At 45.1% G+C, this 13,306-nt stretch overlaps 1 protein-coding gene across 1 annotated transcript; it reads left to right on the forward strand.

The window, feature by feature from the left end:
- The first annotated feature begins 3,795 nt into the window (after nucleotides 1–3,795).
- LOC141589728 (uncharacterized) lies at nucleotides 3,796–4,785 on the forward strand. Its single transcript, XM_074410354.1, has one exon. It carries the CDS (start codon nucleotides 3,796–3,798, stop codon nucleotides 4,783–4,785), a length of 990 nt encoding a protein of 329 aa, XP_074266455.1.
- Nucleotides 4,786–13,306: the final 8,521 nt, after the last annotated feature.

Raw genomic sequence — 13,306 nt, forward strand, 5'->3', positions numbered from 1 at the left:
GAATGTTAACCAAAAATAGGAGAAAAACCATGTTATTTTGATATGAGTGTAAGAGGTTTGATATACGAGCAGTGGTGGCATTGTGGTGTTATCACTAGTGGTTAAGAGTGATGGTATATTTGAAAGGTAGCAATTCTAAGGAGGCTGATTTGGTAGGGACCTGATTGTTGTGTATAATTGTGAGAGGGTATAAGATGTGGTTAGATGAGGCGGATGCTAATAGTGAATAGTAAAGGTATGGTTATATTTGGCAGGAAGTGATGGTTGTGCGAATGGGGGAATATGTTATAAGGGGCATATGAGTTAAACTCGGGCGACAGGTAACCTTTATCGAGTGGTAACTTACGTGGTCAGGATTGACTAGTTGGTTGTGATTACGGGTCTATGATATGTGTAAATGTTTGTGTGAGGTTCTGACCTCACAAGAAGTGGTATGGTGTGATAATTATAAAATTGTTTTTTGAATGTTCTGTAATATATATGTTGGACACGGTAATTTAATTGAATGATATCCAAAAAGGTAATAATTTGATTAATTGACATGGCTAGTTATAATTTTATGTGTATTAATAACACATGTGTATTCCGTGAAATGGTAGAGATGATGTTCATGAGATGCTTATCTGTGTATCCATATAATATGTTGCGTGGTGACTTAATAAAGTGGATTTGAGTAAGTTTTTCTTGTCTGAGAAGTTATCTTTGAGTCGGTGTTTATGGGAATTGTATGCGGTTGTGATGTCTATCGGTGTGGTTGTGGTGCCTCGGGTGGTGATCTCTGGGCACGATACATAGTGTCTTTGTGATACGGGTATTTTCGCACTACGGTGTGGCTGTTGGTGGCGGTGTTGTGATGCCGTCACCGGTTGTGGTGGAGTAGGCGGGATGATTATGATTCGAGTTTCGAAAATACATACCAGTCATACATAGATTGTTGTTTTATTTGTTGTTGTTTCCTGTGAGTTTCAGTTTGGACAAATACACTATTGTTTTGTTTGCTAATGTTTCTTACAAGTTTCAGTTTGAGAAGGAGGGTAGAGTTTAATATAAAGAGAGTTGTATATGTTTTCGTTGTTGTCATGGTATAGTGACATTCTGTTAATGGGACACGGTTGTGAGAGGTTGTTACAATAATTATGATCTTGTTCTAGTTAAGGTTTCAGTAGACATGGTAATGGCAAGTGAGTCGTAGAACATGTGTGGTAATGACCCGAAGATGCAGTGGTTCATAATCTTTTGTTGAGACAAAGGAGTGTAGGGTATTGGGAATTAGTGTCATGTTAAGCTGTGTATGAGTTTTGCGGTAATGGAAGAAAGAACTTGAGGATCTAGTGTGCGTGTACGTAACGAGTGTGGATCGTGAGTTATGCTTCTGGGAGATAAGTGCCTTACATAGAGAGGTATGTTGTTTTGCGAAATAATGAAGAGTTGGTATGGTGATTTTGCTACGAGTTTTATGGTATAGGTTAGGTGGTATGCCAAATGAGTTGAGGTATGAGAAATGTTTATGTATGGGAGCCTTGGATATAGGAATGGTGAGTGTTGGGTTTATAGGCGGTTATCTATGACATGTGATGGTGATGAAAATAATGAGAAGATATAACTAAGGATATAGTATTAGTGAGTTACGAGGACGTAACATTTATCTCAAGAGGAGTAGGATGCGATAAAAGAAAATTGATGATTGTGCATGTCTTAGTATAATTCGAAGTAGAGTTGTATATATTGTGGTTGATGTTGTTAAAAGGCCATGGCCGTGCTTGTAGTAGCGTGATGTTTAGGAGGGTGAGAATATTTCACTAGTGTTGACAGTTGGATGATGAGGTTATGAGTGTGAGTAAACTTCGAGGACGAAGTTCCTTTTAAGGGTGGTAGAATGTAACATTTCGTTTGAGGTCTATGAGTGTCTTGGAATTGGGTTTGATAGTTGATGATATTATGGAGCTAGCAGCATTAGAGGATGGTAGTTGATTATGGATGGAGTTGGTGTCGTGAGAGATATATATGTGGTAGATACGATATAGTGAGTCATGTTGTGGAAGTAAACATAGTTGGTATAATGGGGGTTAAGAGTTCATGTTCTATGTTCGGTCGAGTTCTTGAGTCCTTAGCTAAGTTGTTGTGTCTTGGTAGTCAAGTATGGTTGTTTTTATGTATGGGTTGAACTTCGGGGACGAAGTTCTTTTAAGGAGGGAAGACTGTAATACTCCGTATTTATAAGTCTTTGGGTACTCTATCGAGTAGGCCTTACTCGTCGAGTAAGGGTGAGTTGCGTTTTAAAATAGTTTCGACTGTTGGGTACTCGATCGAGTAGCCGGGGTACTCGATCGAGTAAGGGGGTACTCGATCGAGTACCTTGAGTACTCGATCGAGTGTCCTATTTACGGGGAGTTTTCTCGGGTTTTGTTAATTATGCGATTAAGGTATTTAAACATAGTCGTCATTGTTTTAAATCACTTTTACAAAACCTAAAACCCTGTTTAAGAGAGAAAGCAACCAGTTCATCTTCCTAATCGCATTCTTAGCAATTCCGGAGTTCGAGACGGTCGGTTCTTGTCGTTGATTATACCGTTGAGTTCCTTGCGTCGAGGGTAAGATCTATGTACCCTTTTTGTTGTCTTTTCTTTGTTTTGGTTAAACCCTAATTTAGAGATTTGGGGTTTTGTGTGTAGTATGTGATGTGTAGTCTCTATGTGTTATATGATAGGAGGAGGGTTCGTAGAAGAGGCTTTTTGATACAAATTTGTAGATACCGTCTCGCTTGTTGTGCGTTCCGGGTAGGATTTCCTACTCAGCATTAGTCCCATAATGGGATATTGGTGATGTGTTGTATTTTGTTGTTTGATATAATGATTGTACTGTGTTTGTGGTTGTGATTGCTGTTGATGGTTCTCGAGATGCGTTCTCGGCTGAGTGGGGTCACTTGCGGGAGTGCCTTCACGCCCTAGTCTCGCCCTTCGTGGAACCCGCCACGAAAGGGGATGTGCACATTAATGGACAGGGTTATCGCTCGGTATGATGAGCGGGGCTTAGGTGGAACGGCCGCGGTCCCCCATCGGCGTGGTCGGTCCAAAGGGGACGATCAATGATTGAGATGATTGGAGTTGGTTGGTTGTGTATGTGTGATAGTTAAGTTGTCTGTTTATCTCATTGTATATATATATATAGTGAATTGTGTGATTAGTACGACCCCGTTTAAATGTTTTAAAAACTCGTGGTGATCCATTCGGGGTGGTGAGCGATTGCTTGCGGTATATCTTGGATACGCGTGAGATCTAGTCTGGGATGGAGTCATCACATATCAGAGTCTTTAGTCTTCCGCTGTGTTTGTTAGGACTGTTCCTTTCAGTTGGTTTATAGTTGGAGAACAGTTGTATTTTGCTTACAGTTGGTTTTGTTATGTAATCGCTAAAACTTATTTAATAAAGTATGTTTCTTCATTGTCTTATGATTATCATGCCTCGGGTAACCGAGATGGTAGCATCCTTATACCTGAGTGGTCCTGGTAAGGCACTTGGAGGGGTGTTACAGTTAGGCCTATTGCTCCAACTCATAAGTCTCCTACTAAAGTTGCAGTTCCTGTGAGTCCAGTGGTGTAGTCAGGTGGGAGAATAGTTACAGTAGATACCACTTATGCTTCTGTAGTTACTTCCCCTCCTACCTCTTCTACTAAACCTCTTGATTCACTTGTTACTACTCCACCATCTCCTATCAAGCAGCCACACACTACTGAGCTTATCCAGGTTGGGGTTCAACTGGAAGGGGGGACTGACTCTAATCAGATTAATATTGAACATGGATAATCTTGGGTGCTGGAATGTTCGTGGTATTAATAATATAAATAAGCAAAGTGATATTAAATGGTTTTTGCATCAAAATAAAATTGGCCTTTATGGATTAGTAGAAACAAAGGTCAAAAGTCATAATTTCAATTTTGTGCTGAATAATATTGGTAATAGGTGGTATGGTATTAATAATAATGTGCATCACCCTGGGGGGAGAATTTGGATCATTTGGCTTCCTCAGATTTTTAATGTTCAAATGGTGAGTGCTTCTGATCAACAAATTACTGTGGCTGTGGAGGATCTTAATACTGGTGAGAAATTCTGGTTTACAGTAGTCTATGGGTCTAATTCTGATAGTGATAGAATACATCTATGGCATGATCTGACTACTATTAAGGATTCCTACTCTGGTCCATGGTGTGAGAGTGGGGATTTCAACAATATTTTGCATTTCAATGAGAGGTTAGGCGGCACTGTTATTTGGGGTGAACTTGAGGAATTCGGACAGTGTCTTCAGTACTGTGAATTAGTGGATATTCAAGCTCAGGGCTCCTTCTATACTTGGAACAACAAGCAGGGTGCTAACACTAGGGTATACTCCAGAATTGACAGGTTCCTTATCAATCATGAATGGCTCTCTCTATATCCTAATTCATATGCTTATTTTCTGAATGAAGGTCTGTTTGACCACTATCCTTGTATATGTTATAGAAGATTGGATAGAACTATCAGGAAATCTCATTTCAGATATTTCAATATGTGGGGACAAACATCAGATTTTCTTGCTATAGTTGGAAATGAATGGGAGAAACCTATTTTGGGGTGTAAAATGTTCCAAGTGGTCTGCAAGCTTAAATGGCTCAAGAAGCCTTTGAAGCAGCTCAATAGAGCTAAGTTTTCTGATATTGAAAAAGCAGCTGATCTGGCTAGGCTTTTATTAGATAATATCCAGACCAAGTTAACATCAAACACCTCTGGATCAGGATCTATTAGCTGCTGAGAAAGATGCTGCACAGAAGTATACTATTCTACATAAAGTTAGAATGAGCTTTTTAAGACAAAAAGCTAAGGTCGAGTGGCTTAAGGAAGGGGACGAGAACACTGCCTTCTTTCATAGGCATATTAAAGCCCGTCATATCCATAATAAAGTGCTTAGCATATCTGATATTCATGGTAACTACCACACTGATCCTGTCCACATTGAGAGCTCCTTTTTGGAATTTTATCAGGATCTCTTGGGTAGTAGTAAGGTCACTTCTCCTGTCCACATTCCTACTGTCAGGAGAGGTAGTCTGGTGAATGATGCCCATGCTCATATTTTACTGAAACCAGTAACTGATACTGAAATCAAGAACAGTCTTTTCTCCATTCCTTCCAACAAAGCACCTGGCCCTGATGGCTTTTCAAGTCAGTTTTTTAAAGATGCTTGGCCTTTAATTGGAGCTGATATTTGTGCTGCTATCCAGGATTTTTTCTTAACTGGTAAGCTGTTGAAACAATTAAATGCTACTATTATATCTCTTATTCCCAAATGTGAACACCCTTCAACTGTACTTGAGTTCAGACCCATTGCATGCTGTAATACCCTTTATAAATACATCTCCAAGCTTCTATGTAACAGATTGAGTGAGGTACTACCTGATATTGTGAGCCCCAATCAGGGTGGGTTTATTAAAGGAAGACAAATTGTGGAAAATGTACTTATTTGTCAAGATTTGGTAAGGCTTTATAGCAGGAAGTCTGCATCTCCTAGATGCCTTCTCAAAATTGATCTTAGGAAGGCTTATGATTCTGTTGAGTGGGCTTTCCTTCTGAGTATGCTTCAAGCTTTAAATTTTCCTCAGGGCTTTATTGATAAAATCATGACCTGTGTCACCACACTAGCATACTCCCTTTCTGTTAATGGTAATTCCTTTGTTTTTTTCCATGGTAAACGTGGACTTAGGCAAGGAGACCCATTATCTCCTCTCCTTTTTACACTCTGCATGGAATATCTCTCAAGAATCTTAAATGTGGTTAGTGAGCAGGAAGACTTTAAATTTCATCCTCTGTGTGGGCCTATTAAGTTAAACCATCTTCTTTTTGCTGATGATTTGCTTCTATTCTCCAAGGGTAATTCTAGCTCTATCATGTGGCTTCTTAGGGCTTTTTCTACTTTCTCTAAGGCAAGTGGACTATGCCTCAACAAAGCTAAGTCTGATATTTATTTCAATGGTGTTGCTCCTGATGTTATGAATGATATTCTTCAAGTCTCTGGTTTTAGGAAGGGGTCTCTCCCTTTTAAATATTTGGGGGTTCCCATTTCTTCCAAGAAACTGTCTAAGAATGATGGAATGCAGCTCATTGATAGAATTTGTGCAAGAATTAGATCATGGGGTACTCGACATCTCTCTTATGCTGGCAGATTGGCACTTGTCAACTCTGTTCTTACAAGTCTCCATTCCTATTGGTCTAGCATGTTTCTCATACCAAATGGGATAATGACTAAAATAGACTCAATTTGTAGGAATTATCTTTGGGGTGGCAAGGATGTTTATCAGAGAGCTCCAAATATTAGTTGGCAAAGTTGTTGTACTCCCAAAGCTGAAGGTGGGCTTGGTATCAAAAATTCAAAACTTTGGAACAAGGCTCTAATTGGTAAGTATATTTGGTGGTTGGCTAGTAAAAAGGACCATCTATGGGTCAAGTGGATAAACCATGTGTATATGAAAAGCACACATTGGTCCAACTATGATCCTCCTGATGATTGTAGTTGGACATGGAAGAAAATTGCTCACACTATGGTTCCTTTTAAACTAGCCTATACAACTGATCGTTGGTTGAATTCTGATCAGTCTTACTCTGTTGCTGAAGGTTATCAGTGGCTTAGACAGCCTCAAGCTCCTGTGGCTTAGCGTTTTACCTGCTGGAATCCCCTTAATGTTCCTAAATGCTCATTCATATACTGGGCAATTCAGTTGCAGAGGCTTCTTACTCAAAATAGAATTATGAATATGGGATTTGGACAGACTAATAGTTGCTACCTATGTGCTGCTGCTGTGGAGAATCATGCTCACCTGTTTTATCAGTGTACTTTCAATCATAAATGTGTGACTATACTCCAGACAATGCTTGGTGTTAGCTTTGCCCCAGAAGATTTGAGTCATTGGTGTTCCGAGTGTAATTCCGGAGCAGGATTATGACCACTTGAGCTTGTTGAATGATGTCGTTGCTTGTCTCTTCCTTTCACTCTTTCCTGTCAAGATGAACAAACTGAGGGCTCGGCTTGGGGCCGAACGTACTCACTCCGACACTCAAGTCAGTAAACTTAGAGAGATAAGTTGTATGTTAACTTGGCAAAGTATATTGTAGAGAGATAAGGGAGTTTATACCAGATTTTCCAGTTAGTTTCTCAATGAGAGATGATGAGTATTTATAGACTTTCACCTTTTGTCACGTAGTGGCCAAGTGGCCAAGTGGCGTAGCAGTTGGAAAGACCGTTTTACCCTCGGCCGAGGAACCCATGACAGGCCGGCAGGCCTGGTTGACTCCATGCCGAGGGGACTGGATGTGAGTATGCGGATATGCCTCTCGGCCGGCTAGTTGCCGAGCCGAGACCCAAGTGACAGGCCGACAGGCTTTGTCGATTAGGCTGTTAATATGTTGACTTGCTGTCTTTTAACTTTGACCTTGCTCAATATGTTGACTCGGTCAGTGGGTGCAGAATATGCCCCATCAATTTACCCCCAGCGTAGTCTATGCCGTGGTATGGACCTTCGATGCGTGTTGAGCGTATTCTGCGCATGTCGAACTTCTTCCTCGGCTTGGTCCTGTTCAGGCCGTACCATATCCCCCATCCACATGGTTGTGTAATGGACATCGAATGTGGAAAAGAAAATGGCGCTGGCCGAGACCAAGGTTGGGAGTGCCGTGTGCTTTTGATTGCCCCTGGCCGGTGCTGCCAAGCTTGGTTGATCAGCTGGCCGTTGGCAAGTAGGTACCAAGAAGCGTGTCGAAGAAGATGGGTTACTGTATGTCGATTGACATTCCGTGGCTGCATGCTTGACACGTGGCCTGGTGTTGATTGGTGGACGCTTCATGTGCTTTGCTCTGATTGGTCCACTGAATGGGCTTTGCTCTATAAATAGAGCAATATGCCCCTCATTTTGACCTGCAAACTTCTTTTTCTCAAAAAAAAAAAATTTCCTCTCTCTAGTTTTCGAAGAGCTTTTCCCTCTCTAATTTTCGAAGCGTTACTCGGCGTAACACTTTCTTTCAAGGTAAACAAACAAATTCTTCCCCAACTTTTATTTGTTAATTAATTGTTGCCACCATGTCTGCTGCTGATGCTCTGCCTAGTACCTCAACTCCGGGGGGCGAACCGTCGCGTCCCGACGAACAGGAGCCACTGGTTGTCACCCCGATAGGGTTCGGGGGTCGCAAGTCGCCTTCTCCTGAAATTGATGAGAAATTTTTGGAGGATTTTGATGATGACGATGATGAAAAGACCCAATCTGATTCAGAGCGGCCGCATTACTTGTGGCACGACGAAGCCAGCTCGATTAAACCCGATCGTGTTTGGACGAACAAGTTCGCTAGTGTCTCCGGGCCTGAAATTTTTGAAGACCATTACTCCTTCGGCAGGGGGTATAGAATTATTGTCCCTGAGGGTGATCAGGCAGTCTGTTGCCCTCCCGAAGGTTGTATCGGCGTGTATATTAGACATCTGGAGTATGGGCTCCGATTTCCTCTTAATGAACACGTCGCGGCCATAGTCAAAGCCATGAATGTCGCCGTGGCACAACTGCATCCGTTGGCCATTAGGACGATTATTGGCTTCGTATGGTTTTGTCTTTTTAAAGGGGAGGCCCCAACGGTGAACCTTTTACGCCGGCTCCACCATCTTCGGCAGTCTACCCTAGGCGGCACGGGGTGGTACAACGTGCAGACCGAGCCGGGTTACGTGACCGTCTCCAAGCTGACATCCTGCAAAGACTGGAAGGGGCGGTGGGTATATGTCGAGGTTCCGGAGGACTATCCACTGCCCCGGTCCTTCCAGCGCCGCGTCAATTTGCGGTGTGAGAGTCAGGGGGAGCATGAAAGATATGTCTCCCGTAATAAGATTAAGATGGACACCAAGAAGGTCTATCTTAAGGACGACGAAGTGCGGGCAATGAGCCTGTTCGAGGCTGATAGGGATGGCACGCCGAAGGGATGGATGCCTCCGACGCAGATCGTCCTTCAAGACGAGCCGCTTTGTCACGTCGGCCTCATACCGGCCCTCAGCCAGGGTGAGTGGGGTCGGTATGAGGCCCTCCTTTGCTTTTATGCTTCTGTATTTGAGCCTTGGTTTACTTCTTTTGCTTAACTGTTGACTTTGTTTCTTGCAGATCGATTTGGCCGGGATCTCTCTGTCTCCATCCTAAACAAGTTGGGACTTGACCAGGACGGAAGAGTTGTTGAGCTGCACCCTAAGGCCGTGTTGCGTGATCGCAGACAGGCCCTGCACGAACTCATGGAGCAGGCGTTGAAGGCAATGGATGTGGGGGCGACTCAAGCAGAGATTGGCGGTAACGTGCCGCGCCGGAGACCAAAAACAACGTCTACGGCGGCTACGACGTCAACTCCAACTCGATCTCCAATCCCCGCAGTCCAATAGGATATGGTGGTCGTCAATGTTGACGAGGACGTCACCATTCTGGAGGGTCCTCCTCCTTCAAATAAGAGGAAAGAAACAACGCCTGCTGCTGCTGCTGCTGTTACCGAGGCAGGGAAAGAGGAGGGGTCAGCCGGCCCTCAATCCAAGAAGGCCAGGACTGGTACGGATCTAACCCATGGCTCGGATTTAGCAGGTTCCTTATGCATTCCGGATGACAGGCTTTCTGATATGTCGATGAATGTTGACATGGACGCTTTATCTGGGTTTTTGTAGATCGGCCCGCCACAACGTTGTTCTCACCGAACGGCAATTGGAGAAGCGACTGTGCGGACGGCGACAAAAATGCCGCCGCCGACTCCTCGTCCGAGAAGGTTTCCTCCGTTCAGCTCAGGGCGAATGGCATAAGGTTGGCCAAAAGGCTGGTGAAGTGGGCTGAACTAGCCGGCACTCATCTTATCGAGCAAGAAAAGCTCGTGGCTCAAACTGCCCCTACGCTCGAACGGCTTAGGCTTGAGCTTGCCGCTGCTAGGAAGGAGGCCGAGAGGACAGAGAAGGACTTCCTGGCCACCATGAAGGACTTATTCGCTGAGCGAAAGCTTAAGGAGGACGCTGAGAAGATGGTCCTGACCGAGAGAGCTAAGGTTGAGTCTGCGTTGGCTGATGCCGCTAAGCTGCGGGAGGAGAGAAACAAGCTTGAGGGTGGTTATAAGGGCATGGTTGAGCAGAGGGAAAGATGGAAGTCCCTGCATCTGGCCGAGGCGAAGGAGCATAAGGGCGCAAAGGCTATCCTTGCTCAAAGGGAGAAGGATATTGAGATGCTGAAAACCGTCATCATCCCTGAAATGTGTGCCCGGTACCGGGACCAAGCTGAAGATGCTACCAGGGATGCGATTAAAGAGCTCCTTCCTGAAGGCACCTTTCCGTGGCAAGATTTTGACAAAGCTTGGATGAGAAGGCGGCTGCTGCGGAGGCCAAGGCCGAGGCCGAGGCGAAGGCGGCGAAGGCGCTCAGAAGCTGCGCCAAGGCGGCCCATGATGATAAGGTGAAGGAGGCTAGAGAGGAGGTCGAGAGGGCAAAGGCAAGTGAAGCCGCCAAGTCGTCCTCTCCTCGGGCCGCCCACCGTTGGTGATGCCCTACTATCGCCGCGGTGGCGAGCAACAACAAGCATAGGGAGACGGGTGGTCGTCACCGTATTCACCCGGCCATTCGGACGGCTTCAATGTTCGGGGCCAACTATTGAGCCTTTCCTCCCTGCCATCCTTTTGGCGCTTCATGTCTTAATGTTGTAATCTTTTGTTGTTCCTTCTTTTTTGTTAAACTTTGGTAGGTTGTGTTTAGGCTATCCCCATGGGGACGGACGTCGACTTGATTTTGTCTCACTTGTAAACATTTAATAAAGTTTGTTTATTTGCCCTCGGCTTGGCCGAGGCTTTGATCTCATCCTCCATTCAGTTGTCTTCTTACGTTTTTAAACATATTGAGCGCTTTTTCGTTTTTACTTTCGGCTTGGCCGAGGCAATTAGATTGCGTATCTCAACTGTACTTAAACGTTTTTAGCATATTGGTCGTGTCCTTTGCTGCACCTGAACTGGCCGAGGTAGCAAGATTCACGTTTCCCAATTTACTCAGCAACATGTTGGCATGTCGGTCACTTCCTCCTCCACTCCCGGCTTTGGCCGAGGCGGTCAGATTTGCGCTTCCCAACTGCTGTTGTAAACATGTTAGCATATCGGTCGTTTCCCCGTCACTCCCGGCTTTGGCCGAGGCAATCGAAGTTACGGCTCGGCTGCATTCATATCTATAGACATATTGATCGCTTCCTCTGCCACTCCCGGATTGGCCGAGGCAGTCAGATTTGCGTTTCTCAACTATACTTATACGTTCTTAAGCATGTTGGTCGCTTTCGCGAGTATCAACTGCATTTGTAGTGACTGCCCGGCTTTGGCCGTGGCGTCTACTAGTGACTGCCCGGCTTTGGCCGTGGCGTCTACTTTGGTACGACTACGGAGGGGACAAGCATTTCGATGGAAAACTTGGATCACTCTTCATATGATATAATCACGCGTTGGGGTGCCCACAACAGTCTCGGACACCTCCGCCGCTATACGAAGTATTTCCTAAGGTTGTCTGTGTTCCAGTGGCTCATTAGAGGCACACCCTCCATGTCTGTCAGCCGGTATGTCCCCGGCCTCATTTTTTCAACTACCCTGTAGGGTCCTTCCCAGTTGGCCGTCATCTTACCATGGATGTTTCCTTTGTTTGTTGCGGCCGACTTCCTTAGGACTAGATCTCCTACTCTCAAGTCCCTTTTGTGGACCCTACGGTTGTATGCTCTTCTCATTCGGTTTTGATATACTGCCAAGTTGAGCCGTGCCGTATCTCGACTTTCTTCGACCAGGTCTATGAAGGCTCTCAGGCCTTCTTCATTATCGACTGGGTTAAAGGTTTGCGTTCTGAATGTCGACACTGCTGCTTCAATTGGCAGGACGGCCTCGACCCATAGACCGGGTGGAATGGACTGTACCCTGTTGCTTCTTTCTCCGTGGTTCGAAGGGACCACAGGACGCCGGGTAGTTCATCAGCCCATCTTCCCTTTAGATCTTCAACCTTCTTTTTCAACCCGTTCAGTATTGTTTTATTAGCTGCTTTCGCCTGCCCGTTGCTCTGAGGGTGGAAGACGGAGGAGTATGCAAATTTGATACCGAGCTCTTCCAACCAATTCATCACCATGTCGCTCCAAAACTCTCGGCCGTGGTCAAATACAATGACTTGGGGTAACCCAAAACGAGTTATGATGTTCTCCCAAATCACCTTTCTTACGGCCGCCATGGTCTTGGCAGGTACCGCGACAGCCTCGACCCATTTGGTGAAGTAGTCAACGGCGACAATCAGGTACTTCCTTCCTCCGGAGGCCGTCGGAAATGGTCCTAATAAATCCATCCCCCACTGTGCAAATGGTAAGGGACTAAGTACTGGTTGCAGGTCTTGGGAAGGTGCATGTATTACCGGAGCATGCATATGACAATTCTTGCATTTCTTGGTTTTTGCCCTGGAATCTTTCAGCATGGTAGGCCAGAAGTAGCCGGCTCGGAGAGCTTTGTGAGCTAGCGTTCTTGCCCCCATGTGATGTCTGCAGATGCCTTCGTGAATCTCTGTCAGTATAAGCTCCGCGTCGGCTGGGCCGACACATTTCAAGAGTGGTCATATTACGGACCTTCTGTACAATTCTCCTTCGAACACTAAGTACCTTGCAGCGATCCTTCTTATCTTCTGAGACAGACTGCGGTCCTCCGGCAACTCTTTTGTCAGCTTGTATTTCATTATCGGAGTCATCCACGTCGTCTCGGCTTGTATGTCGCCCACCATGCCAACGGTCTCGGTGATGCTTTTAGCATTCCCGATATCCACCAAAGACGGTTCGACATTTTTGATGCTTGAACTGGCGAGTTTTGAGAGAGCGTCGGCTCGGTTGTTCTCGGACACTGGGATGCACTCGTATTTGGAAAGATTTCAATTTTGAGGTGTCGCTTTTACCCTTTCCAGGTACCTTACCATCCCATCGTCTCGAGTCTCATACTCTCCTCGGATTTGATTAGTCACTAAGAGTGAGTCTGTTTTCAACACAATGTGCTCCGCCCCGGCAGCTCTAGCTAACTTGACTCCAGTTATCACCGCCTCATATTCGGATTCGTTATTTGAGGCCGAGAAGGTAAACTTCAAGGCGTACTCAAACTCGTTTCCGTTAGGGCTGATGATAAGGATGCCGGCTCCTGAGCTGTTCGCCGTGGAGGACCCGTCGGTATACACTTCCCACACGTCGGGATGTGTTTCTTCTTGATATGTGCACTCGGCCAGGAAGTCTGCAAGCGCTTGCCCCTTTATC

Source organism: Silene latifolia, chromosome 7 (genome assembly GCF_048544455.1).
Source record: "Silene latifolia isolate original U9 population chromosome 7, ASM4854445v1, whole genome shotgun sequence".
In the NCBI taxonomy this organism is placed as follows: Eukaryota; Viridiplantae; Streptophyta; class Magnoliopsida; order Caryophyllales; family Caryophyllaceae; genus Silene; species Silene latifolia.